Below are 27548 nucleotides of genomic sequence, written 5' to 3'. Positions count from 1 at the left end.
TGGAAAACAAAGATGGCGGTTAGTGGGGGTGGGTTTTGGGGTAATGTGGCAGTAGTCCTAATAGAAATCTTGATCTTCATCTCTATTACTTGTAGTAGTACCGCAGAAGCTAGAGACATTCCTCATCATGAAGTGGTTAAATCTTCTTCCTTGCCTGTTAATGATAACAAGATACTGTTTCCAATAAAACTGCCTCCACTCCTATTCCCTCCAATATTTACCCGCCCTCCACGACATCCCCCACCACCACCACCACGTCGCCCACCACCACCACCCTCACCATCACCGCCACCACCATCTCCACGGTATCCTCCACCACCACCACCACCCTCATCATCACCTCCACCCCCACCTCCACGATATCCTCCACCACTGCCTCCTTCACCTCCTCCACCACCACCGCCATCCCCAAAACCACCTACACCATCACCATCTCCAAAACCACCTTCACCACCACCATCCCCAAAGCCACCTACACCATCACCATCCCCTAAACCACCTTCACCACCACCTCCACCACCACCACCATCCCCAAAACCACCTACACCATCACCATCCCCTAAACCACCTACACCATCTCCGTCCCCTGAACCACCTTCACCATCCCCTAAACCACCTACACCATCACCATCCCCGAAACCACCTACACCATCTCCATCCCCTACACCACCTTCACCATCCCCGAAACCACCTTCACTATCCCCTAAACCACCTACACCATCTCCATCCCCGAAACCACCTTCACCATCCTCTAAACCACCTTTTCCATCCCCAAAACCACCTACACCATCTCCATCCCTGAAACCACCTTCACCATCCCCAAAACCACCTACACCATCACCATCCCCATCCCTGAAACCACCTTCACCATCCCCAAAACCACCTACACCATCACCATCCCCTAATCCACCTACACCATCCCCTCAACCATCTACACCATCCCCATCCTCGAAACCACCTACACCTACACCATCCCCATCCCCGAAACCACTTACACCTACACCATCCCCTAAACCACCTACACCATCCCCATCCCCGAAACCACCTTCACCATCCCCAACACCACCTCCACCACCACCTCCTCCAGGAGCACCACCGCCTCCACCACCTGGTCCACCACCACCTCCTCCAGAAGCACCACCGCCTCCACCACCTGGACCACATCCATATCCACATCCACATCCACATCCACATCCACATCCATATCCACATCCACATCCATATCCATATCCACATCCACATCCACATCCATATCCATATCCACATCCACATCCACGTCCACGTCCACATCCACGTCCACGTCCACGTCCACATCCATATCCACATCCACATCCACATCCACGATCTCCTCATCCTCCTAGACACACAGGTTAATCACCTCTGCAGTAACCGCCAGCTCTACTTAAGTTCAACTATACTACTACGTTCTTGTAAGTGAACACATTTTGACTTTTTTTTCTTATTCTTTCCATCTTCTTTTAATTATTTCTATTATCTGAAATTTTTCGACCTGCTTTACACTAAACTATATATTCCATCCGAAGAAAATTATATAATTACGAAATTCTTGCTTTTCTGCTTCTTTTTTCCTCTCGGCCAGGATAAGAATGAGATCTCATAATCAAGGGTAATAAACAGTTCAAATGCTCTAGAGGGTACCCAAAAAAATAAGAAAATGACATTGTAGTATATATGAAACAGATCAGGTTAACCAAATTATATATATATATATATATATAACAGAGGTTAGCCAAATTAATTAATGTTGGTCAATTTACTTTCAATGAAGAGGAATAGGACAGAATTGATCTTTTGACCAAAAAACGTTCCGTACGCTTTATGAAGATAGACGTAAACTTTTAATTATTGTCCTACGTACATCTTGCTGTTGATGATTTATTCAACGTTTTTTTTTTTTTTTTTTGATAATTTTTTTTTTCTGGTATTGCAGTTATAATATAGCTAGATTTGGTAATAAAACAATAAAATTGCCGCGAGAATAAAACTTCTTGTCTCGGCAATTTGCTGTGCACAGCCATTCAGCCTCATTACGTACGTGGGAAACCAGATTGCGATTAAAAGGAAGATACATGGACTTCATTTTCTGCAGCTACCTATTTTGCAACCTATATATATATAATAATAGTAATGGCTTGATATTTATGCCACATAATAAGGCAATTTGTAAAACTTTAATAAATTAATAAGTAATCTTATTTACATCGGAATTCTCTTTTTTCTTTTGTCTTTAATTATGAAGATATCAAGTAATTGTGTTCTTGAATCCAAGATGAGCATTTAATTATAGCATTCCTAATTGGTATTCCCTTTTTATTATAAAAACAGAGAGAATATTATATTGATTTTTGACATTGGAGAAGCACTTCTATAAAATTGTAATGCGCTGCAATTAAAACATTCAACAAGATAACAAAAGAATTAGAAAAAAAATAAAAATAAAATTGTTTTAGAGATGTAATTGTATCCCAACATATAATATAATACTCCATGTATATGTTACTTTACTAAAGAGTAAATTTATATGTTTTCTTATTAAATAATAAGGTCCTTTCGAAAAAAGAAAAGAAAGGACTAATTAATTAAATTAAGTTGTCAATCTCTTTCAACAACAATAATTAAATTAAAAATCTCTCCTTTTACTCTGTTTTATAAAATTAATTATGTAGCGATCTTGAATCTTTGACAATTATAATACTTTTAATAAACATTGTTTTGCTCTGTTTCATCATCTTCAACATCTACAATTTTTTTATGACTGAAAAATAAAGCTTTAGTCCTTGCAGAGATAATCCAATAGTAATTATAGTTATTGTTTTCTCGGACACATTAATATATGATAAAAGTTTGAATATTCTCATCCCAATATAATAGTAATTATAAGAAGAAGAAGAAGAAGAAGAAGGAGGAGGTTGCAACAGCCATTTTAGTTACAACTAAAAGATCTGATTACCCTGAACCCAATTTCATAACCAAATCTATTTTTAGCGACACATTTTGATCAACTTATAAACGTGTAGGATAACGTTTTACTCTGTAACTATTAAACAAAAGATCCGTGAGCAGGAAAAGACTAACATCTCACTGTGAAAAGATTAGAAGGAAAAAAAAAAAAAAAAAAAAAAAGGAAAGCATAAATCGAAAAGAAAAGGACTAAAAATCAGGGCAAAACACAAATTATAAGACAAAAGTTAATAAAAATGTGTCTTTCTGGCTTTGGCGACCTTCCATCCGATTGAGAAAGCACCCATTTTCATAAGTCAAAATTAATTTTTACAGGTAGACCAGAAAAATAAAAGGATAAGATATTTAAATGAACATACTGCAATAATAAAAAATCACGCAACAAGAAATCTGTTTAATTGAATCAATGTAGTGACTTTTTTTTTTTTTTTAATTAGTACTCAGGGTTCAATAAAAAAAAAATAAAATTAGTACTCAGCGTGTCTTTTCTTTTTAAAGGGAACCAATAACTTTTTTTTTTTTCCCCGCAAGAGGGAACTGGTAATTTTAGAAATTATTGAAAAACCCTACAATCATTAAAAATCTTGAGATGTGATTTATCATAACCATCAAGTACAACATGTCCATCTGTATACATTAAGCTTTTTTTTTTTATGATAAATTAAATTAAGCTTAACTTAACTAATGAGTAATGATATGAATATAAATTAATGCTATATATATATATATAGAGAGAGAGAGAGAGAGAGAGAGAGAGAGAGAGAGAATATATTCAGACCTAGTTCAGCAACTGAACTTTTCAACAATGGGAACTAGGATGTTTCATTGAAACTTTCCAAGGAAGGTTCCCAAGGAAAGTGATTGGGGAACATCTACTTAAAATTAATACAAAACTACTTCCTCCTGACAATTGAAGAATAATTGACACGATCTTTCCTTCATTTTGGTTTTTCAACAAATATATATATATATATATATATAGAGGGTTTCTATGGTGCGGACGGTCCGTGTACGTACATATCCAAAGCCGATGCTTTTTAAATGAAAGCGTCGGCTTTGTTGTACATATCAAAGCCGACAGTACCCGAAAATTAAAATCTAGCGACACTACGAAATAAATGTGTCTAAAAAAATAAAACCGCGACTCTGAGGTTAATGCGTCAGTAAGAATTCAATAAATAGACAACGCATACGAAAAATGTTGACGTCAAGAATTCGCTAGAAACAACAATACACGACGCATCCGTTAAGAGTCGCTGAATATTCAGCCCAACAGAGTCGCCTTTAATAGAGTGCGTATATTTTATATGAATTGTATTGTTTAAATGCTACACTAAAGAAAAATGTTAATCAATATGATTTTCTTTCAACTTTCAAAATAGGTGAAAATATTTAAGAAAATAATAGAGCTGGATTTTAATTTTTATCTTCATTCCACATTATTAATATCTGGCGACGCATAACAAACTCTATGCATCGCCTATTAACTTATTAAATTTTTTTTTTGATTTTTTGTAAATATTAATCAGTTGATTTTCTTTCAACTTTAAATAACAAGTGAAAATATTTAAGCAGCATCACAGAGATTTTTTCTTTTTTAACAAAAATATATACATCCGGCGACACATAGGCATATTGTGCGTCGCTTGATGCCCTTATATTTATTTATTTTTCTTTTTCATAAAATATTAATCAATCTGATTTCTTTCAACCTTAAAAACCAATGAAAATATTTAAGAAAAATAACAGTGCTGGATTTTTATTTTCTTGGAACACACATTATTGATATAAGGCGACGCATAATCAATATTATGTGTCGCCTGTTAATTTATTTTTTTTTTTTTTTGGTTTTTTGTAAATATTAAGCAGTTGATTTTCTTTCAACTTTAAATAACAAGTGAAAATATTTAAGCAGCATCACAGAGCTTTTTTTTTTTTGGTTTTTTTTCAAAAAATATTTGTATCACGCGACGCATAGTTATATTTTGCATCGCCTTATTCCCTTATATTTATTTATTTTTCTTTTTCATAAAATATTAATCAATCTTCTTTCAACTTTAAAAACCAGTGAAAATATTTAAGAAAAATAACAGAGCTGGATTTTAATTTTTTTTTCGTTCCACATTATTGGTATCCGGCGACCCATAACAAACTCTATGCGTCGCCTATTAACTTATTAATTTTTTTTTTGGTTTTTTGTAAATATTAATCAGTTGATTTTCTTTCAACTTTAAATAACAAGTGAAAATATTTAAGCAGCATCACAGAGATTTTTTCTTTTTTAACAAAAATATATACATCTGGCAATGCATAGGCATATTGTGCGTCGCCTGATGCCCTTATATTTATTTATTTTCCTTTTTCATAAAATATTAATCAATCTAATTTTCTTTCAACTTTAAAAATCAGTGAAAATATTTAAGAAAAATAACAGTGCTAGATTTTTATGTTTTTTGGAACACACATTATTGATATAAGGCGACGCATAATCAATATTATGTGTCGCCTGTTAATTTATTATTATTTTTTTTTGGTTTTTTGTAAATATTAAGCAATTGATTTTCTTTCAACTTTAAATAACAAGTGAAAATATTTAAACAGCAACACAGAGCTTTTTTTTTTTTTTTTTTACAAAAAATATTTGGATCAGGCGATGCATAGGTATATTTTGCGTTGCCTGATGCCCTTATATTTATTTATTTTTCTTTTTCATAAAATATTAATCAATCTGATTTTGCTTTCAACTTAAAAAATCAGTAAAAATATTTAAGAAAAATAACAGAGCTGGATTGTTATTTTTTTGCTCAGCATATTATTGATATAAGGTGACGCATAAACATCTCTATGAGTCGCCTGTTAACATATATATATATATATATATATATATATTTTGTAAATATTAATCAATTAATTTTCTTTCAACTTTAAATAAAAAGAAAAAATATTTAAGCAGCTTCACAAAGCTTGTTTTTGTTTTTTTTTTTTTCAAAAATTTGTTTATCAGGCGAACAAATGCATATTGTGCGTCGCCTATTCACTAAAAATTTATTTATTTTCTTTTTTCATAAAATATTCATCAATCTGATTTCCTTTCAACTTTAAATAATAAGTGAAAATATTTAAGCAGAATCAGAAAGCTTGATTGATTTATTTTTTTTGAACAAAATATTTGTATCAGGCGACCCAAAATCACATTGTACGTTGCCTATTACACTTTTATATTATTATTGGAATTTTTTTTTTGGTTTTCTTAAAATATTAATCAATTTGTTTTACTTTCAACTTCAAATAACCAGTAAAAATATTTAAGAAGCATAACTGTGTTGGATTTTTTTTTTTTTTTTTGGGTTGTATAAGGCGACACACAATATGGTTGCGCATCGCCAGTTACAATTTAATTTAATTTTATTTTATTTGTTTGGTTTTTAGAAATATTAATCAATCTGTTTTACTTTCAACTTCACATAATGAGTTAAAATATTTAAGAAGCATAACTGTTCTTGTTTTTGTTTTCTTTGCATTATTTGTATTAGGCGACGAATAATCGTATTATGCGTCGCCTGTTATCCTTTTATTTTTTTTGTTTTCTAAAAATATTAGTCAATCTGTCAGGACCCGTCCAAAAATATTAGCATAACAGTAATTTCTGGCGAGCCGCCGCGGTCACCGGCAACAGTCGCCGGCGGCGGCGCGTGCAGTGGCCGTTGGCTGTGATTTTTTGCAGATTTGTAGATCATGGGGAGAGCAATCCAACGGGACTGGCGGTGAGGCAAACGGAGGCCGGACGGCGGAGAAATCACGGTTTGAAGATTTTCGGCCCCTCGCCGGAAAACGCTCCGATCCCGGCGCGTCGGTGGTCTGATGGCCGTGAAACTTGGAGGGTCGGCCGGACTTGAGGAGGTGGTGCTGGCTAGCTGGCGCGTGTGGCTAGAAAATGGCCGGAAATGGGCCAATCGGCGGTGGCCGGCGGTGGAGGGAAAAAGTCGCCGCCGATCTTCGAACGTCCGATCCGGGCGCGTCCGGCGGCCGATCGCCGTGAAACTTTGAGGTTTTGCCGGAAATGGGGAGGGGAACCTTGCTGGCCGGCACGTGTACTGTATATCGGCCGGAAAATTTGAAAAATTTCGGCGCCGGTCGGACCCTCTCTCTCTTCCTCTAGAATTTTATCAAATAAAAGCCACTGTGTGATACTATTCATGCCACGTGGACCAATCAGAAGCTGACATGTGGCATTTCACTGTTCATCAACTCAAAAACATTAAAATATTATGGTATCCGGTAAACTTCACGCGTCCATAACTTTTTAACCGGATGTCCGTTTTAAGCGTGCCGCTAGTCTGTGAACTCGTATTGACGAGCACTTCACAACCATGCACGAGTCAAAGCTCATTTCCCCATAAATAAAAAGTCAACTCCGGCACCCCTTGGACAATTTGCACTTCAACTTGTTTTGCCCATAACTTTCAAACCGTAGCTTCGTTTTCAACGTGCTACTAGTCTACGAACTCGTGCCAACGTGTACTTCGTAACCGTACCTCAGTCAACCTAGAACTCCAATCGGATCAAAAAGTCAACTTTTGACCTCTTTTGTCCACGGTCAACAGTCAACCTCGGTCAACGTGTGAAAATTCCGACATGGTTCGGGACGGGGTGTTACAAATCTGTTTTACTTTCAACTTCAAATAACCAATTAAAATATTTAAGCTCATAACTGTCATGGTTTTTGTTTTTTTTTTTTTTTATTATTTGTATCAGGCGACCCTCAAGCATTTTGTGCATCGCTTGTTCACCTTTTATTGTATTTTTATTTTTTTTTTGGTTTTGTAAAAATATTAATCAATCTCTTTTACTTTCGGCATCAAATAACCCGTTAAAATATTGAAGCACATCACTGTGATGGTTTTTGTGTTTTTTTGCATTATTTGTATCAGGCAACGCTAAAGCTTATTGTGCGTTGCTTGTTCACCTTTTATTTATTTAATTTTTTTTTTTGGGTTTTGTAAAAATATAAATCAATCTGTTTTACTTTCAACCTCAAATAACTAGTTAAAATATTTAAGCACATAACTGTGATGGTTTTTGTTTTTTTTTTGCATTATTTGTATCAGGCGACTCTCAAGCATATTGTGCGACGCCTGTTCATCGTTTATTTTAATTATTTTTAATATTGTTTGAATTTTTGTAAAATTGGTATGTTTAAAACCAAAGTTCATGCAAAACAAATATTACCTTATGAGCGATTTTCACAAATTGGTCTACGATATTTTATATACAAACAAAAGCTATTAACAAAAGCTAGCTATTTCACTACCATGCATAGATATTCATTGGTTTGAGATACTTGTGATCATCGCTGTTGCCCATTCATCTCTAAATTCGTTGACATTTTCAGCTTGTGTTAATACATATACAAATACTCATAAATATTAATTATTACATAATAGAAATATGATGAAATCATTAAATTAATAATAATTTACCATTCCTCTTAAGTCCCAGGGAGGAACTTTGCGCCTAATGATATCTCGCATTATCATCATAATATAGTAACCGCATTCCGTACTCCCGACCAGCATCGGTGTCTAAATTTGCAAACAATAAATTATGTGTAATATTATATACGAATATATACAAGTATTTAAATTAACTAACAACTAATAATGCTAAGTTTATATATAATAATTACCTTAGTATTTTGCCACCGAAGTTTCTTTTCAGATGTCTTTCCTTGGTTCCATGCAATGAAGGAACTATATAGAAATATAAATATTGTATAAGATTATATTGTAGCTTCAAAAGTACAAATCCAATATAAGAACAATTAATTAAAAAAATTAGAGTTATTAACTTACTCGTCAATCAAAGTTTTTAGATCCTTATCAATTATATTCTTATGAGTCTTCAAAGAATCAAAAAACCATGTCACTGCTTTGTATAAATCAACAACACATAGCATCCAATGATTCCTAAAAACACCAATAAATATTTTAGTTAATATGATGTTTTTCAAAATTAATATTTTCACAACATAACTCAATTAAAACTAACACAATATTACCTTGCACAGTAGGGAAAGAACCATAGTTGATTATTTCTTGCATCTTGCCATCTACTCAATATATTTATCATCCGTTTATGAGGGTTTGGATGACCAACCGAAGCAATAATATCCGGATGAACAAAGCAATATTTCCCTTTGAAGGAGCCCGTCAATCCCTCACATAAATGCCTACATAATCTGATTACAAGTAATTATAGTGTATAATTAATTAAATTAAAGAATTAGTTATAAAGACATCCAAATTTAGTTTACCTTATGTAGAACAAGATGCATTCGGAAGATAATTCTTGCATGTAACAAAAATCATTTATATCACTCCTTGCTATGCCCAACTATTGTTCTTCCCCAAAGATCTCTTTTTTCATATTAAAAAACCATAAATGATCGCTATCGACGTCCTTGATCCAACGTAGCAACTCTCGGATTGTTGGGGTAACGACTAAGGGATCAACATTATCATCTTGATCATTCTCAACATTTGACCTGTTCGAGCTTCCCTACATATATCAACAAACAACATTTAAAGTAGAACAAAAATGAAATTATTTTAAACTTCATTATTATATACAAAAACGAAATTATTTTAAACTTCATTATTATATACAAAAACGAAATTATTTTAAACTTCATTATTATATTAGCTGCATCGAACAATACCTCCTCAGATGGCAAGATAACAAGATCTCTTGGCCATGCAACAAATGCACCTTCAGCATCACCGAAACGTATGATGTCAAATGACAGGATAGGCAAAGGTGCGAATCCATCAATAACGTCATCAACAGTGACCTTATAATTTGCTGCACTTAGCTTCACACCATGGCACATATCCGTTGGCAGCGAAGGTACCAAAGTGTCACGTGCTACTATATGGCCAACATTGCCTTGTGCAAGATTACATTTTACACCCTGCAAAGTTAAAAAAAAAAATTAAAAAAATTAATATATGTTCACATGACAATATTCTTTCAACTCAAAGACTCGATCCCATGACCTCATGGCGGTAGGTAGGGCTCTTCAACCATGGGAATTATATAGATAATAATAACCCATTTAAACATATATATATATATATATATATAATGAAATAATTGCCTCAGGATAGATCCGAGGAGCATCAACCCAAGATGTAGATTGGGTCCCAAGAGCAGCAACATCATCGACTTGGGTCCCAGGAGCATCAACATCATCAGCTGGGGGGGTCCTATGAGTAGCAACATCATCGGCTGGGGGGGTCCCTTGAGCAGTAACATCATCGACTTGGGTCCCAGGAGCAGCAACAGCATCAGCTGGATGAGTAAGTGACGGAATGTCAATACCACATGCCAATATGAGCGCATCAACTTGGGTAGCGCTGCTGCTACTTGAATTTCTGACAATCGCCACTAGACCTTTGAGCAGCATCTCATAGACTGCATTGTTTCCACTTCCCTTCGACTTGGTCTTTTTTTGTGAACTCGGCTTAGAAGTATGGAAAACGTTAGTCACCGTGTATCCTTTGCCTCGACCCCTAAACCTACCTCCATACTCCTCTTTTCCCAAAGCTTGTGTGAGGATATCCACCGAAGGTGAAGGCTGAATTTCTCCTTCTGTTGCCTTCTCTTTAAGTCATTCTACAACATATTGTTTAAATGATTAAATATACCAGTTTATATAATAATGAACTAAATAATAATATATGCAACAAATATTCATAAAAAATAGAAAACTCACAATTTTTTCCGCTACATGTTCAGTTTCTTCATTTGCATATTTTCCATCCTTCCCCATACGTGCCCGTATCCATAGGTCATCTCGGTCTACATAATCTTCGGTGCCTCTTTCAAGTTGCTTCGAAAGTTACAAATAAATTAATTTTAATAATGCAAGTGATCAAGTAACAATGACAAAATTAATATGGTTAAATGTAAATAAAAATAAATTGCATACAATGGCTCTTTCTAATCTCGCGTAGCCCATTGCACCCATCCTATGCAGATACTTGTTTAATTGCCGTTTTTCCAAATATTTTTAACTTAATGCCTATAAAAGTTATAAACATACATATTAGAAAACCCAAATAATTTAAGTCACCATAACAAATTTTAATTTTTATATAAATAATGACAGCGCAATTTAATACAACATTAATGTGCATTAAATAAAACTATACCTGGAATTTATCTGACAACCTTTGTTGTACAAAATCATCCCACACCTCTTGGCTTATGAATTCATACATTGAGGGTCGATGCTTCAACTTTTCGGGTGTGTCAATATATGGTCGAACAAAATATCTATATAAGTAATTCTTGAATTTTCTCCATTTGTCACAACAATCTTTTAAAGTTACCTTCCTAAAACTATCATCTTTACCCGTATATTGCTGCAAAATTAAAATATATATATATATATATATATTCAGTAACATTGATTGACAAGTAAATGCGGTAAGTTAGAAATGCAAGTAAAATGCATACAACCTACAAATGCAAAAAAGGAATTATAAAATCTTCATCAATTAAATATGATTCATAATAAACAATATTTAATAATAATGCACTCCGTACCTTTATTGATGCCCATAGGTTATCTTTTAACCTATCTGACACATCTCTCCAATTAGGTATATTAATTGGTATTGTGCTCCTAGCCAACGAGCCCTCCAAATTGTTCAGTTGAACGGCCTCAGAGTTAATAGCAACTCCACCCTCATTATATTGAGGTTCCAAGCTTTTGTTTCCCGCCAAATACTTCCTAAGGCCTTTCATTGTTGTAGCCCCTCGTTTTCTGCACCTTGGGGATGATGTATTCGGTCTTTCCATATCACTGGATGGTGATCCAGCGCCATCCCCATCCGAAAGGACATGTTCGTTAAAAGGATCCATAATTCTACATACAAAAAACATAAACGCAAATTAATATTACTAACAATATGAACATAGGGTGTAGTATAATTAATAAACCATTAATAACAATACTAAACGATAAATTCATGTAATTTATTTACCAAGTGATGCAGTAATAGTATCTTCTCTTAATATCTATCCTCTTTAACAGTCATTAACATTTTCAAACACAAAAGGCGACTAAATCACTAATGGATTTTGAGCCGTACAAACGACGTCGTTTTAAGACCCGTAACAGAGCACCATCTATGATACCGTTGACATTTCCCACGTAATTTATAAAGGCTATATCTTGAATTTAAACATATAAACACATAATACAAATATTAGCATATCATTTTGCTTTACATACAATCGAACCTTACTCAATAAATATAGCTATTTTTCCAAATAAAATTTAGCTAACCCATTGTCGACGACAAAATATGATTTTGACAACATAAAACCCCACCAAAATTACAGTAACGAACAAATATTTAAAAATACAAAAAAAACCAGCAAATAGAATTTTTTTTAAGCAAACACATACACCATCGAACCCCAAAACGGATGAAAAACAGCACACCTTTACAAATCCAGCAATCAAGAGGAACTTCAAGCCATCACAGCAGGCGACGGCACGGCAGAAACCCAGCAACCCAATCTCGGCGATGAGACGGCAAAAATCCCAGCCACCCACCGCGACGGCAAAGTACACGACCCACCGAACATGGCGACGGCCACGGCCACGGCAAAAGGGTGAAGTGCTTCCAACCCAACCACCGGCAAGAAGAAGAAGCAGAGGAAGAAGGAACTTTGAAATTTAGGAAAGAAACCCACAAAATCCTTCAAACACTTGAAAGAAACACGAATGCCTAATGAGAGCGTGATCCTTCAAAATCTTCTCATACTTCCTAGATTGCTTCCAACTCTCAAGTATCCGTACTTAGGGTTAACTATTGCAAAGAAAGCCCATCGAATAACGTGCCATTTTATTTTTAATATTTCCTAAATATTGGGGAATAAAAAATGGTTATTAAAAACATTTTAGGGATAATTAAAAATATTTAAAGACACAAACAAAAGAAAAAATCGAAATACAAAAAAAAAAAAGATATTAGAACGGGCGACTCATAAAGAAGAAACTATGTCGCCTATCAAAATAAAAAAGCATATAAATTTTAAGTGCTTTAAAAGTCTACATAGAAAATAAATATACTTGAAAGAAAATAAGATTGATTAAAAAAACTAAAAAAAAAAACTCATTTATGTTGTTTAAATATTTTCACTGGTGATTTGATGCTGAAAGAAAATCAGATTGATTAAATAGAAAGATCACACACCAAAAAAAAAAATTATTTGCTAACAAGCGATGCATAAATATTTATGCATCGCTCGTAACCATGATCTAAAAAAAAATGTTAATTTACAAGTTGCTTAAATATTTTCAAAGGATATTTGATGTTGTAAAGAAAATCAGATTAAGTTAAAAAAATACACAAAAAAAGAAATTATATTTGCTAACAGGCGACTCGGAATCATTTTTATGCGTCGCCTATTACTGATAATTAAAAAAAAAAAACACTAGTTTATGTTGTTTAAATATTTTCACTGGTGATTTGATGCTGAAAGAAAATCAGATTGATTAAACAGAAAGATTACACACAAAAAAAAAAAAAATTATTTGCTAACAAGTGACGCATAATAGTTTTATGCGTCGCCTCTTACCATGATTTAAAAAAAAATGTTAATTCAATAAGTTGCTTAAATATTTTCACAAGATATTTGATGTTGTAAAGAAAATGAGATTGAGTTAAAAAAAAAAACAAAAATAAATTATATTTGCTAACAGACGACGTGGAAACATTTCTATGCGTCGCCTATTACTGATAATTAAAAAAAAAAAAACACTAGTTTATGTTGTTTAAATATTTTCATTGGTGATTTGATGCTGAAAGAAAATCAGATTGATTAAACAGAAATATCACACACAAAAAACAAAAAAATTATTTGCTAACAAGCGACGCATAAGTAGTTTTATGCGTCGCCTCTTACCATGATTTTAAAAAAATGTTAATTTAATAAGTTGCTTAAATATTTCCACAGGATATTTGATATTGTAAAGAAAATCAGATTAAGTTACAAATGACACAAAAAAAGAAATTATATATGTTAACAGGCGACACGGAAACATTTTTATGCATCGCCTATTACTGATAATTAAAAAAAAAAACACTAGTTTATGTTGTTTAAATATTTTCACTGGTAATTTGATGTTGAAAGAAAATCATATTGATTAAACACAAAGATTACACACAAAAAAAAAAAAAAAAATTATTTGCTAACAAGCGACGCATAAGTAGTTTTATGCGTCGCCTCTTACCATGATTTAAAAAAAAATGTTAATTTAATAAGTTGCTTAAATATTTTTACAGGATATTTGATGTTGTAAAGAAAATCAGATTGAGTTAAAAAAAAAAAAACAAAAAAAAATTATATTTGCTAACAGACGACGTGGAAACATTTCTATGCGTCGCCTATTACTGATAATTAAAAAAAAAAAAAAACACTAGTTTATTTTGTTAAAATATTTTCACTGGTGATTTGGTGCTGAAAGAAAATCAAATTGATTAAACAGAAATATCACACAAAAAAAAAATTATTTGCTAACAAGCGACGCATAAGTAGTTTTTTGTGTCGCCTATAACCATGATTTAAAAAAAAATGGTTAATTTAATAAGTTGCTTAAATATTTCCACAGGATATTTGATGTTGTAAAGAAAATAATATTGAGTTAAAAAAAAAACAAAAAAAAAGAAATCATATTTGCTAACAGGCAACGTGGAAACATTTTTATGGGTCGCCTATTACTGATAATTAAAAAAAAAAAACACTAGTTTATGTCATTTAAATATTTTCACTGGTGATTTGATGCTTAAAGAAAATCAAATTGATTAAATAGAAAGATCACAAATCAAAAAAAAAAAAAAAATGTTTGCGAATGTAACCATGATTTAAAAAAAAATGTTAATTTAATAAGTTGCATAAATATTTTCAAAGGATATTTGATGTTGTAAAGAAAATCAGATTGAGTTAAAAAAAAAAAAATTATATTTGCTGACAGGCGATGTGGAAACATTTTTATGCATTGCCTATTACTGATAATTAAAAAGAAAAAACACTAGTTTATGTTGTTTAAATATTTTCACTGGTGATTTGATGCTGAAAGAAAATCAGATTGATTAAATAGAAAGATCACACACAAAAAAAAAAAAAAATTATTTGCTAACAAGCGACGCATAAGTAGTTTTATGCGTCACCTCTTACCATGATTTAAAAAAAAAAATGTTAATTTAATAAGTTGCTTAAATATTTTCAAAGGATATTTGATGTTGTAAAGAAAATCAGATTGAGTTAAAAAAAAAAACAAAAAAAAAAATTATATTTGCTAACAGGCGACGTGGAAATATTTTTATGCATCGCCTATTACTGATAATTAAAAAAAAAAACACTAGTTTATGCTGTTTAAATATTTTCACTGGTGATTTGATGCTGAAAGAAAATCAGATTGATTAAATAGAAAGATCACACAAAAAAAAAAAACTTTTTTTTTGCTAACAAGCGACGCATAAGTATTTTATGCATCACTTGTAACCATGATTTAAAAAAAAATGTTAATTTAATAAGTCGCTTAAATATTTTCATAGGATATTTGATGTTGTAAAGAAAATCAGATTAAGTTAAAAAAAAAACACAAAAAAAGAAATTATATTTGGTAACAGGCGGCACGGAAACATTTTTATGCGTCGCCTATTACTGATAATTAAAAAAAAAAAAACACTAGTTTATGTTGTTTAAATATTTTCACTCATAATTTGATGCTGAAAGAAAATCAGATTGATTAAACAGAAAGATTTCACACAAAAAAAAATAAAAATTATTTGCTAACAAGCGACGCATAAGTAGTTTTATGCGTCACCTCTTACCATGATTTAAAAAAAAAATGTTAATTTCATAAGTTGCTTAAATATTTTCACAGGATATTTAATGTTGTAAAGAAAATCATATTGAGTTAAAAAAACAAAAATAAATTATATTTGCTAACAGACGATGTGGAAACATTTCTATGCGTCGCCTATTACTGATAATTAAAAAAAAAAAAGGACTAGTTCATGTTGTTTAAATATTTTCACTGGTGATTTGATGCTGAAAGAAAATCAGATTGATTAAACAGAAATATCACACACAAAAAAAAAAAAAATTATTTGCTAACAAGCGACGCATAAGCAGTTTTATGTGTCGCCTATTACCATGATTTTAAAAAAAAATTTAATTTGATAAGTTGCTTAAATATTTCCACAGGATATTTGATGTTGTAAAGAAAGTCAGATTGAGTTAAAAAAAACAAAAAAAGAAATTATATTTGCTAACAGGCGACGTGGAAACATTTTTATAGGTCGCCTATTACTGATCATTAAAAAAAAAAAAAACACTAGTTTATGTTGTTTAAATATTTTCACTTGTGATTTGATGCTGAAAGAAAATCAAATTGATTAAATAGAAAGATCACACATCAAAAAAAAAAAAAAAATGTTTGCTAACAAGCGACGCATAAAATATTTATGTGTCGCTTGTAACCATGATTTAAAAAAAAATGTTAATTTAATAAGTTGCTTAAATATTTTCAAAGGATATTTGATTTTGTAAAGAAAATTAGATTGAGTTAAAAAAAAAAACAAAAAAAAAAATATATTTGCTAATAGGCGATGTGGAAACATTTTTATGCATCGCCTATTACTGATAATTAAAAAACAAAACACTAGTTTATGTTGTTTAAATATTTTCACTAGTGATTTGATGCTGAAAGAAATCAGATTGATTCAATAGAAAGATCACACACAAAAAAAAAAAAAAATTATTTGCTAACAAGCGACGCAATAATATTTTATGCGTCACTTGTAACCATGATTTTAAAAAAAAAATGTTAATTTAAAAAGTTGCTTAAATATTTTCAAAGGTTATTTGATGTTGTAAAGAAATCAGACTGAGTTAAAAAAAAAAAAAACAAAAAAAAAATTATATTTGCTAACAGGTGACGCAGAAACATTTTTATGCGTCACCTTTTACTGATAATTTAAAAAAAAAATAGTTTATGTTGTTTAAATATTTTCACTTTTGATTTGATGCTGAAAGAAAATCAGATTGATTAAACAGAAAGATCACACACAAAAAAAAAAAAAAATTTATTTACTAACAAGCGACGCATAAGTAGTTTTATGCATTGCCTCTTACCATGATTTAAAAAAAAAATGTTAATTTAATAAGTTGCTTAAATATTTTTACAAGATATTTGATGTTGGAAAGAAAATCAGATTGAGTTAAAAAAAAAAAAACAAAAAAAAATTATATTTGCTAACAGACGACGTGGAAACATTTCTATGCGGCGCCTATTACTGATAATTAAAAAAAAAGAAAAAAACCCTAGTTTATGTTGTTTAAATATTTTCACTGGTGATTTGATGCTGAAAGAAAATTAGATTGATTAAACAGAAAGATCACACATACAAAACAAAAAAAAAAAATTTTGCTAACAAGCAACGCATAAATATTTTTATGCGTTGCATGTTACCATGATTTAAAAAAAATATTAATTTAATAAGTTGATTAAATATTTTCACAGGATATATGATGTTGTAAAGAAAATCAGATTGAGTTAAAAAAAAATAAATAAATTTTCTAACGGGCGACATGGAAACATTTTTATGCGTCGCCTATTACTGATGACTAAAAAAAAAAAAAAACACTAGTTTATGTTGTTTAAATATTTTCAGTGGTGATTTGATGCTGAAAGAAAATCAGATTGATTAAACAGAAATATCATACACAAAACAAAAAAATTATTTGCTAACAAGCGACGCATAAGACTACTTATGCGTCGCCTCTTACCATGATTTAAAAAAAAAATGTTAATTTAATAAGTTGCTTAAATATTTCCACAGGATATTTGATGTTGTAAAAAAAATCAGATTGAGTTAAACAAAAAAACAAACAAAAAGAAATTATATTTGCTAATAGGCGACGTGGAAACATTTTTATGCGTCGCCTATTACTGATAATTAAAAAAAAAAAAAAAACTAGTTTATGTTATTTAAATATTTTCACTGGTGATTTGACGCAGAAAGAAAATCAGATTGATTAAATAGAAAGATCACACAAAAAAAAAAATTATTTGCTCACAAGCGGCGCATAAAAATATTTATGCGTCGCCTATTACCATGATTTAAAAAAAAAAACACTCATTTATGTTTTTTTAATATTTTCACTGGTGATTTGATGCTGAAAAAAAATCAAATTGATTAAACAGAAAGAGCACCCACCAAAACAAAAAAAAAAAAGATTTGCTAAGAAGCGATGCATAACTATTGTTATCTGTCGCCTGTTACCATGATTTAAAAAAAAAAATTATGTTCAGTTAATAAGTTACTTAAATAATTTCACTGGATATTTGATGTTAAAAGAAAATCAGATTGATTGAAAATAAAAAAACCAAAAAAATATATATATATATTTGCTAACAGGCGACGCATAAATATTATTATACGTCGCCTATTGTCTTTCGAAAGGGTCGCCTTATATGATATGGCGACCCATGTATGATTTAATGTGTCACTTGTTATTTTAAATAAAGAAACAAATGTAATCTATTATTTTATTTGAGTTCAAATAAACTATCACTGATAGCCAAAAATATGAAAGTTCAACTCGTTGAACATACTTACGTCCAACAATTGGACTATGGGTCTTTGCTTTAGATCAATTTACAATTGTTATATCCTATCTCAAATTATGTCGTGAGATGTGTTTTTGTGTTTGTGTATACACATATATGTGAATAATTGGAAAGAGCATTGATAAAACTATTTTCTATTTTTAGATTAATTGACTTGATGTTCATTGGAATGCTATGTGGAAATATTTTTAGATGAAATTAAAAAAAAAGTAACTAAAATTAAAAAAAAAATTTTAATTACTATTGGATAAGGCGACCCTTTTATATGTAAATGCGTCGCCTGTTTGTTTCAATGAGTCGCTAGTTCATCTAGTGTTTTAAACGAAAAATTACAAATTTAGAGTTATTGCCAAAAGTTTAAGAAGGAAATAAACAGTACTTGGAGAAACTTTTTTGTTTTAAAAGAATTAAAAAAAAGGGTCATCTATGAAACTGTTTATCCTTTAGCGACACAGTTTATCTCAATACGTCGCCTGTTTATCCATTTTCTTAAAATTTTTGACGCATTTTCAAATTTTACACGGGATTTTGAATACCATTTCTTTTCACAAAATATGTATTAGTACACTTCATAATAGGTGTTAGAATTGGAAGCAATCTAAAGAGACTTGAAGAGTGGGATATTTTGTGTTTAAGTTTCCATTTGCCTGCGTTGCTATCTGGAAGTTGGATTTCTTTGTGTCGCCCTCGTGGTTAGCTTGGCTTCTTCTTTCTTCGTCTCCATGGTTTCAGTGAGTTTCTTTTCGGTTTATGATTGGCGATGACATGTGGTGGATTGGGTTCTTTTTTATTTATTTATCTATTTATTCATTATAACCGAAGGTTAGGTTCACTGGGTTTTCTTAATCTTGCTTTTATCGATAATTTGTTTGCGATGGAATTTCTTAATCTTGCTTTTGTCGATAACTTTTTTTGTGATATTGTTTGATATTGTTTTGCTTGGATTGGTAGGGAAATGGATAAATCGTGGATAACAAAGGATAGAACCTCAAGCGATTTTGCTAACGGGGTGAGTGAATTTTTGAAATTTAGCATGGAGAGTGCCAATGATTGTAATGCCATACAGTGTCCTTGCATGCAATGTGGGAATATAAAAATCCATACTATTAGGGATATTAAAGGCAATATATATTGGAATGAGTTTGATGTCAACTATCGGCGATGGATTTGGCATGGTGAGTCATGTGCTGATGGTATTGGACCATCTTCTCATTTTGGGAATATTAATGTAGAATATAATGAAAATGATAGTAGTAGTAAGGAAGACGTGGCTTTCAATAGCTTAGACATGACCCGTGCTGCATTAGAAACTTTTGATAATGATCCTAATGAATTTTCTACCTTATTGGAGGATGCGGAGAAACCTTTGTACCTAGGTTGTACCAAATTTACCAAGTTGTCAGCCTTAGTTAAATTGTACAACTTAAAGGTAAGATATGGATATTCTGATAAGAGCTTTAGTGTATTGTTGCAATTGTTATCCGAGATGTTGCCAAATGACAATGTGTTGCCAACATCCATGTACAATATTAAGAAGACTTTGAGTGCTTTGGGAATGGAGTACATCAAGATTCATGCATGTCCTAAAAGTTGTATTCTGTTTAGGAAGGAATATGTGGACCTTAATGAATGTCCTAAATGTGGATATGCTAGATGGAAAATTGATAAGAATGGAGCTACTAGCAATATTCCAAATAAAGTTTTATGGTACTTGACACGGCTAAGAATTTGACATGGCATGCCAATGGAAGAAAGGTTAAGATAGGGGAAATGCAACACCCTGCGGATTCTCCATCTTGGAAGTTGGTTGATCGTTTATGGCCAAACTTTGCATCCAAAGATAGGAATTTGAGACTTGGGACCGCGGCCGATGGAGTTAATCCACATAATATGTTGAATAGTAGGTATAGTTGTTGGCCTGTGATGACGGTTGTGTATAATCTTCCTCATTGGTTGTGTATGAAGTAGAAATTTATGATGTTAAGTCTTCTAATTTTTGAACCAAAATAACCCGGAAATCAAATTGATGTATACATGGAGCCGTTAGTTGAAGACCTGCAGTGGTTGTGGAATGAGGGTGTTACGGTCTTCGATGCTTGCCGTCAAGAGAAATTCACTTTGAAGGCAGTGTTACTATGGACAATAAATGATTTTCCAGCTTATGGTAACTTGTCCGGTCATGCGATGAAGGGATATTATGCTTGTCCAATTTGCAGTGAAAATACTTTTGCTACAAGGCTAAAGCATGGAAAAAAATGAGTTTCATCGGGCATAGAAGATTTCTTCCTCCAAATCATCACTATAGAAGGCAAAAGAAAGCTTTCAATGGATTTCAAGAATTTGGAGTGCCTCCAAAACCGTTGACTGGAGAAGAAATCTTAGATAAGCTTAATGCAATGAGATTTGATAACTCAAACAAGAGGAAAAGGACTGTTGATTCTGAAGAATGTTGGAAGAGGAAGTCCATTTTTTTTTTAATTGGAATATTGGAAATTTCTCCATGTGTGACATAATTTAGATGTCATGCATATTGAGAAAAATTTTTGTGAGAGCATATATGGTACATTGCTCAATATTCCTGGTAAGACGAAGGACGAAGTTAATGCTCGATTAGATTTACAAGAAATGGGTTTGCGGAAAGACTTGGCCCCTAAGCCTCAAGGAAATCGAACTTTCCTACCACCGGCCTGCTATACATTATCAAAGCATGAGAAGAAATTGTTTTGTAAGTGTTTAGCGGACTTAAAGGTTCCAGATGGTTATTCTTCAAACTTTAGGAATCTTGTTTCAATGGAGGACTTAAAGATGGTAAGATTGAAATCTCATGATTGTCATACATTGATGCAACAACTCTTGCCTCTTGCAATTCGTGCAATCCTTCCTAAACATGTGAGACATGCAATTGCAAGACGCTTGAGAGAAATTCTTTCCACCATCATTTTTTGATGTAATGGTTCATCTAACTGTACATTTGGTTCGAAAGATAAGATTGTGTGGACCAATACATTTTAGGTGGATGTACCCGCTTGAGAGGTACATGAAAGTATTGAAATGTTATGTTCGAAATAAAAATCGGCTAGAAGGTTGTATTACCGAGGGTTACATATGTGAAGAAGTGATTGAGATTTGTAGTGAATTTCAGAGAGGGTTAGATGCAGTTGGAAACCCAATTGGTAGATATCAAAAGTTAAATGATAAGGATGATGTTGGTGCCCCCATTAAAGGTGGAAAAAATCAATCAATTGATCAACAACTTTGGGAGCAAGTCCATAGATGCGTACTTTCGAATACACCAGAAGTGGAACTGTATGTCAGGTGCGTATATACATGTTAATGTATAAATTAGTTGATATTTTTAATATATATATATATATATATATATCAACATGTATAATTTAGGTGATATTTTGAATATATTTATATGCATCAATAAGTTGATATGTTGGATATTTTTATTAATTACAACAACTTTTATTTGTTTTAGTATTCATTTTGAAGTCTTGAAGTCAAGCAAAAAAAATCGAGGAAAAAAAGCAAAATGGTTTCAAGACGAACACAAACGTACATTTATGTACTGGTTACGTGATAAGGTATGAGAAAGTTAAATATTCAATATATAATATCATTGTTTTAGCTTTAATTTTTCATATTTTTTTCAATTGACTAGATTGCACAGGAGCGAAGTCAACCTAATCACACAGTTTCTGAAACATTAAGATGGTTAGCCCATGGTCCGCAATGGGTGGTAACGAAACATGAAGGATATGCCATTAGAGGGATTAGATCCAACATTATAAATATGGATAATAAGAGGGTCACCCAGAATAGTAGTGTCAAAGTTATTACCAAAAGTGAGCATTTTGCTAGTGCTAAGGATAATAACCTAATTTTAGCTGAGATGGCATACTATGGGATCATAAGAGAGATTTGGGATGTCGATTACACTATGTTTCGAATTCCAGTGTTCAAGTGTGATTGGGTTGACAGTAGTGGTGTGAAAGTTGATGAAATGGGGTTTACATGTGTTAACTTTAGTAAAATTGGATATAAATCTAATCCATTCATCATGGCTTCACAAGTTCAACAAATATTGTATGTTGAAGATCAACTTGATTCGAGATAGTCTGTTGTTTTAATTCCACCACAACATTGTACTTTTGTTGAAGAAGAATTGGTTGAAGAAGATATTCTTGGCGATATTACAATGGCTCACAATCCATTTGCCATACAATTGCCAAGTGTTGATAAAACTGATCATGAGGATGAATTGAAAGTGGCTATGTTCGTAATGACTGTGAGGGGATATGGATAAACAATATCTTCTAAATAAATTGGTACATATATTTATTAACTTATGTTTTAAGTAATATTTATTTATTCATTAATTATTTTTTTTCTTATGTGTTTTCCACTTTAATTAGGAGAAATGTGCCACGCCAAATCTTAAGAAGGTAAATATTCATTAAATTTTCATTTACCAAATTACAAATTAATTTATTAATGATTAAGTTTTTACTAATTTATTTTGCATAAGTGTTAATAAATTTTTTTATTTTTCCATATACAGTATGAGGGTGTAATATCGTCAACACGAGGACGTCAACTTCCATCTCAATGAGTAGCATATGTAAAAATATATCAATGAGATGATATTTAATGATATTGATAATTGTTTTGTTATGAACAAGTATTTATTTTAAATTTTTATATTCTAATTATTTTGGACGAAGCTAGTTTGGGTTTTTTTGTATTATAATTACTTTTATATTTTAATAAATTTTTTAAAATTAAAAAATATAAATTTAAAAAAATATAAAAGAAATGGCGACTCATTAAGATACTAAAAAGTCGCCTAAAATATATAACGACATATAATAAGATAAATTTAGCGACTCATAAATTTCGCAACTCTACACAAAATGTTGTTAAAAGAATTTTTTTTTCCCATTTTAGCGACATAAATATATAGGGACCCTAAACGAAAACATCACTAATAAATTTTTAATGACTTTTTTGTAAAGTGTCGCTAAATCAATGAGTCGCTTTAAGTTAATTGCTGAATATGTCGCTAAATGAGAAAATGAGTCGCTAAAATGTCAGGACCCGCCCAGAATTCCTTCCCCGGAACCCTAGACAAGCCCTGATCCCAGGGAAATACCACCGAACCTTCCAACGGAAAATCCGGCAGCACCTCCCCTAAGGGTAGGACTTACCAAAAATTACCTGCACTGGAAACACACTTCTATAATCACCCCCTTATTCCTCCCGCAAAACTACAAATTGTTTCCACAAATTTACAGCACTTCACAACAATAACAGCAGCCCAGTGCATAAATAAAACATAAGTGTCCAAATAGTATATAGAGCTTCATGAAGTGCTAATCAACAGAAAATACAACAAAGATGAAAGAAATAGTACAACTGAAATGAATGAGTACAAAAGTACTTCTCGAAACACGATAGCGGCGGAGAATTGGTTCGCTCCGGAAGAACGTCTACCACCCCTTGCACCTAAGGGAACGGAACTTAAAAACGTGAGATGCTAATCATCTCAATGAGTGACCCTAGCTACTGAACACTTTTAATAATAATAATAATAATAATAATAATAATATGACAAATAAGGGAATTGAATTAATACCAACAATTAATAAATAAATAATAATAACAGTTGGAAATAATAATTTTTCCTCAAAACTCTCACTAATCACTCCATTGAAAATGTTCCCTTTTTAAATCAATTTCACAAAACCCGATATTCGTATTTCCCGAAAACCAAGGGATCAAACAATTTAATAAACAATAATAAATAAATACCCCAATATATAAATAAAATGTAATAAATTATAATAAATAATTTTTGAACACCTTTGGGGTTTGAAACCTTATCTGAAAATTACACTTGATGCACCACACCATATACCGGTGATGCCCTCCGATACCCAGCGTCCTGAGCACCGACTGGCGGGGAGATTAAAGAGAGAAACTTGCAAACGGCACTTCGGTGTCCCGATAGTACCGCTGCTGAAACCGTCATCCCGGCCAAGGAGGGGGGCGGTTGTGGCCAATAACAAACTTGCCTGCCCACGGTCCAATGGCAACTCACGGGAGACATAATACTTGCGCGCTAAACCACATATACATATACCAGAACACCAATACTGTATGAATGCGTCTAAAATAATTATTTAATCAACCGTACCGTTCTTTCCAAAATTACCGTGGGAAATATATTAAATTTTCACACTCACCATCCCACATATTTTCATTTAACAAACCGGTACGAAATATCGATAACAAGTAAAACAATAATTTTTCTCGTAATACGAGGTTCAACAACTAAAATACTGTGGGCATAATTATAAAATTAAACCACCATTTTAAACAAATATTTTCATAAAATATTTAAACCAATTATGCCCAAAAATAATACTTAAAACAACGTACGATTATTACCGAAATATACTTTGCTCATGCATAATAAATAAATTAAATCACAACAAAATCATAATTAAATTGTACCACATGAGCATAATTTAAATACCAATTAAACACCAATTAAACCTAATTAATTGCCCAAAATATTTTTAAAGGTGGGTCACTCACCTTAAGCGTGTATATCAGCTAAGATCCTCCACAGGATCAACTCCACTATTCGTACGCACACCTAAAACATCCACAGTATACCAACCAAATATATTAATATTTTAATCGAGTAACTCCCAAATGGGTACCCGGGGAGCGAACACAAACGATAACTAAAAGTTACGAGTTATATACCGAATCGAAGCTTGAGTGATGAGGATCACGAATTCGGTCTTACTTTCCGGTGATCGGACCCGAGGTGGCCGGAATCTCGCCGGAAAGCTTTCGGGGTTCGACTCCTCAATTCTCCCAAACCATCGCGAATTGGTGGAAAAGGATGCCGGATTTGGATTCAGGAGGTCGGAATCAGTGGACAGGGACCGGCGGTGCAACTGGGTACTCGCCGGAACAGTGACTTCCGGCGAGCCGCCGCGGTCACCGGCAACCGTCGTCGGCGGCGGCGCGTGCGGTGGCCGTTGGCTGAGATTTTTGGTGGTTTTGTAGACCGAGGGGAGAGGATTCCAACGGGACCGGCGGTGAGGCAAACGGAGGCCGGACGGCAGAGAAATCGGGGTTTGAAGATTTTTGGCCCCTCGCCAGAAAACGCTCTGATCCCGGCGCGTTGGAGGTCCGGTGGCCGTGAAACTTGGTGGGTAGACCGGACTTGAGGAGGCGGTGAGGGGTGGCTGGAGCGTGTGGCCTGAAAATGGTCGGAAACAGGGCAAACGGCAGTGGTCGGCGGTGGAGGGAAAAATCACCGCCGAGCTTCGCCGCCTCGATCCGGGCGCATCCGGCGACCAACGGCCGTCAGATTTTGGGGTTTGGCCGGAAATGGGAAGCCGCTTCCGTCTGGCCGGTGCATGTAGCAAGAGTTAGCCAAAAAATTAGATGATTCCGGCAGCCGGTCGGTTTTCTCTCTCTCTCTCTCTCTCTCTTTCTCTCTCCTCCCCGGCGTTTTTGCCAAATAAAAGCCACCGTGGTGACACTGTTCATCCACATGGACTAATCAGGTGATGACACATGGCGTTACTATGCACTTAAGCCAGATATAATAAAATATTACGGTATCCGGTGAACTTCAAACATCCATAACTTTTTAACCAAATGTCCAATTTAAGCGTGCCGTTAGTCTATGAACTCATATCGACGAGTACTTTACAACCATACAAGAGTCAAAAACAAAATTACACAACAAGAAAAAGTCAACTCCCGGCACCTTTTGGACTGTTTGCACCTCGGCTTGTTTTGCCCATAACCTTCAAACTGTAGCTCCGTTTTCGACGTGCTACTAGTCTACGAACTCGGGGCATCATGCACTTCGCCACGGTACCTTGGTCAACTAGAAATTCCAACTGGAACAAAAAGTCAACTTTTGACCCCCTCGGTCAACGGTCAACCTCGATCAACGTGCACAGATTTCAGTGTGATTTGGGACGGGGTGTTACATAAAAACACATAAATATGCGACTTTTATAATTTGTCGCTAAAACACGGATGCGTCGCTAATTTGGAGACACTAAAAAAGAGTCGCTAAAAAGGAGACTCACATAATTCATCGCTAAAACATCATGCGTCGCTAAATAGGCGACAAAAAAATGAGTCGCTATTCAAAATCTATTTTTAGCGACACAAATATTTCGCGATAGTTTATGAAGAAGTCGCTAGAAAATTTTTAGCGACAATATTTTAAAGAGTCGCTATTTTATGCGTCGCTAAAAATTAAATGTGCATTTCTAAAAATGTTAATAGGCAACTGTTATGACACGTCGCCCATTGTCTTACATATTTAGCGATAGGATATTTGGCGACTCCGTCAAATGCGTCGCTATTTATTTAGTGCGACGCAGTACTTGCATCGTGTATCAGCTCGATTCTAGTAGTGTGACGCTTTGGGTATGATCTGCATGTGGACCGTCCATACCGTAGAATTCTCCTATATATATATATATATATTCCCCATTTGTTTAATTAATTTGACCATTTTGAACACATTTTCGCATTATTCATCTTTAGAAAACTTCAAAGCACATACTCATGGATAGAAACTTTTCAGATGTTAGTGGGATCCCATTATCCCTATGGCCCATACCTAAAATATACAAATGACAAAACTTTTAGAATTTGATTTAGTGTTGGTTACAAGTTAAAAATATCATATAAGTTATTAAAAATGTGTCATTTAGATCCAAAAGGATTACTATATAAACTGTGAGCTTCTTCTTTGAACTCATTCACAAATAACACCTCAATCCTATAGCACAAT

The 27548-nt window shown here is 33.1% G+C and overlaps 1 protein-coding gene across 1 annotated transcript; it reads right to left on the bottom strand.

The window, feature by feature from the left end:
- LOC132799689 (glycine-rich cell wall structural protein 1-like) lies at window positions 1-27372 on the bottom strand. Its single transcript, XM_060812138.1, has 4 exons — window positions 27318-27372; window positions 965-1153; window positions 500-922; window positions 1-418 (listed from the first exon to the last, which is right to left on the bottom strand). The coding sequence occupies exons 1-4, from the start codon at window positions 27370-27372 to the stop codon at window positions 126-128; spliced, it is 960 nt and encodes a 319-aa protein (XP_060668121.1). The 3' UTR covers window positions 1-125.
- Window positions 27373-27548: the final 176 nt, after the last annotated feature.

The sequence above is a fragment of the Ziziphus jujuba genome, chromosome 10, assembly GCF_031755915.1.
Source record: "Ziziphus jujuba cultivar Dongzao chromosome 10, ASM3175591v1".
Classification (NCBI taxonomy): domain Eukaryota; kingdom Viridiplantae; phylum Streptophyta; class Magnoliopsida; order Rosales; family Rhamnaceae; genus Ziziphus; species Ziziphus jujuba.
This window is presented reverse-complemented; position numbering and strand designations above follow the sequence as displayed.

What these genes read in the sequence shown, in the direction of transcription:
- LOC132799689 (XM_060812138.1), bottom strand. Translation starts at nt 27,372, where the DNA reads ATGGGCCATAGGGATAATGGGATCCCACTAACATCTGAAAAGTTTCTA. An exon ending in TGAAAAGTTTCTATCCATGA is followed by an intron (nt 1,154 to 27,317) that starts GTATGTGCTTTG and finishes GATGTGGTCCAG; the next exon opens with GTGGTGGAGGCGGTGGTGCT. An exon ending in CGGGGATGGGGATGGTGTAG is followed by an intron (nt 923 to 964) that starts GTGTAGGTGGTT and finishes TAGATGGTTGAG; the next exon opens with GGGATGGTGTAGGTGGATTA.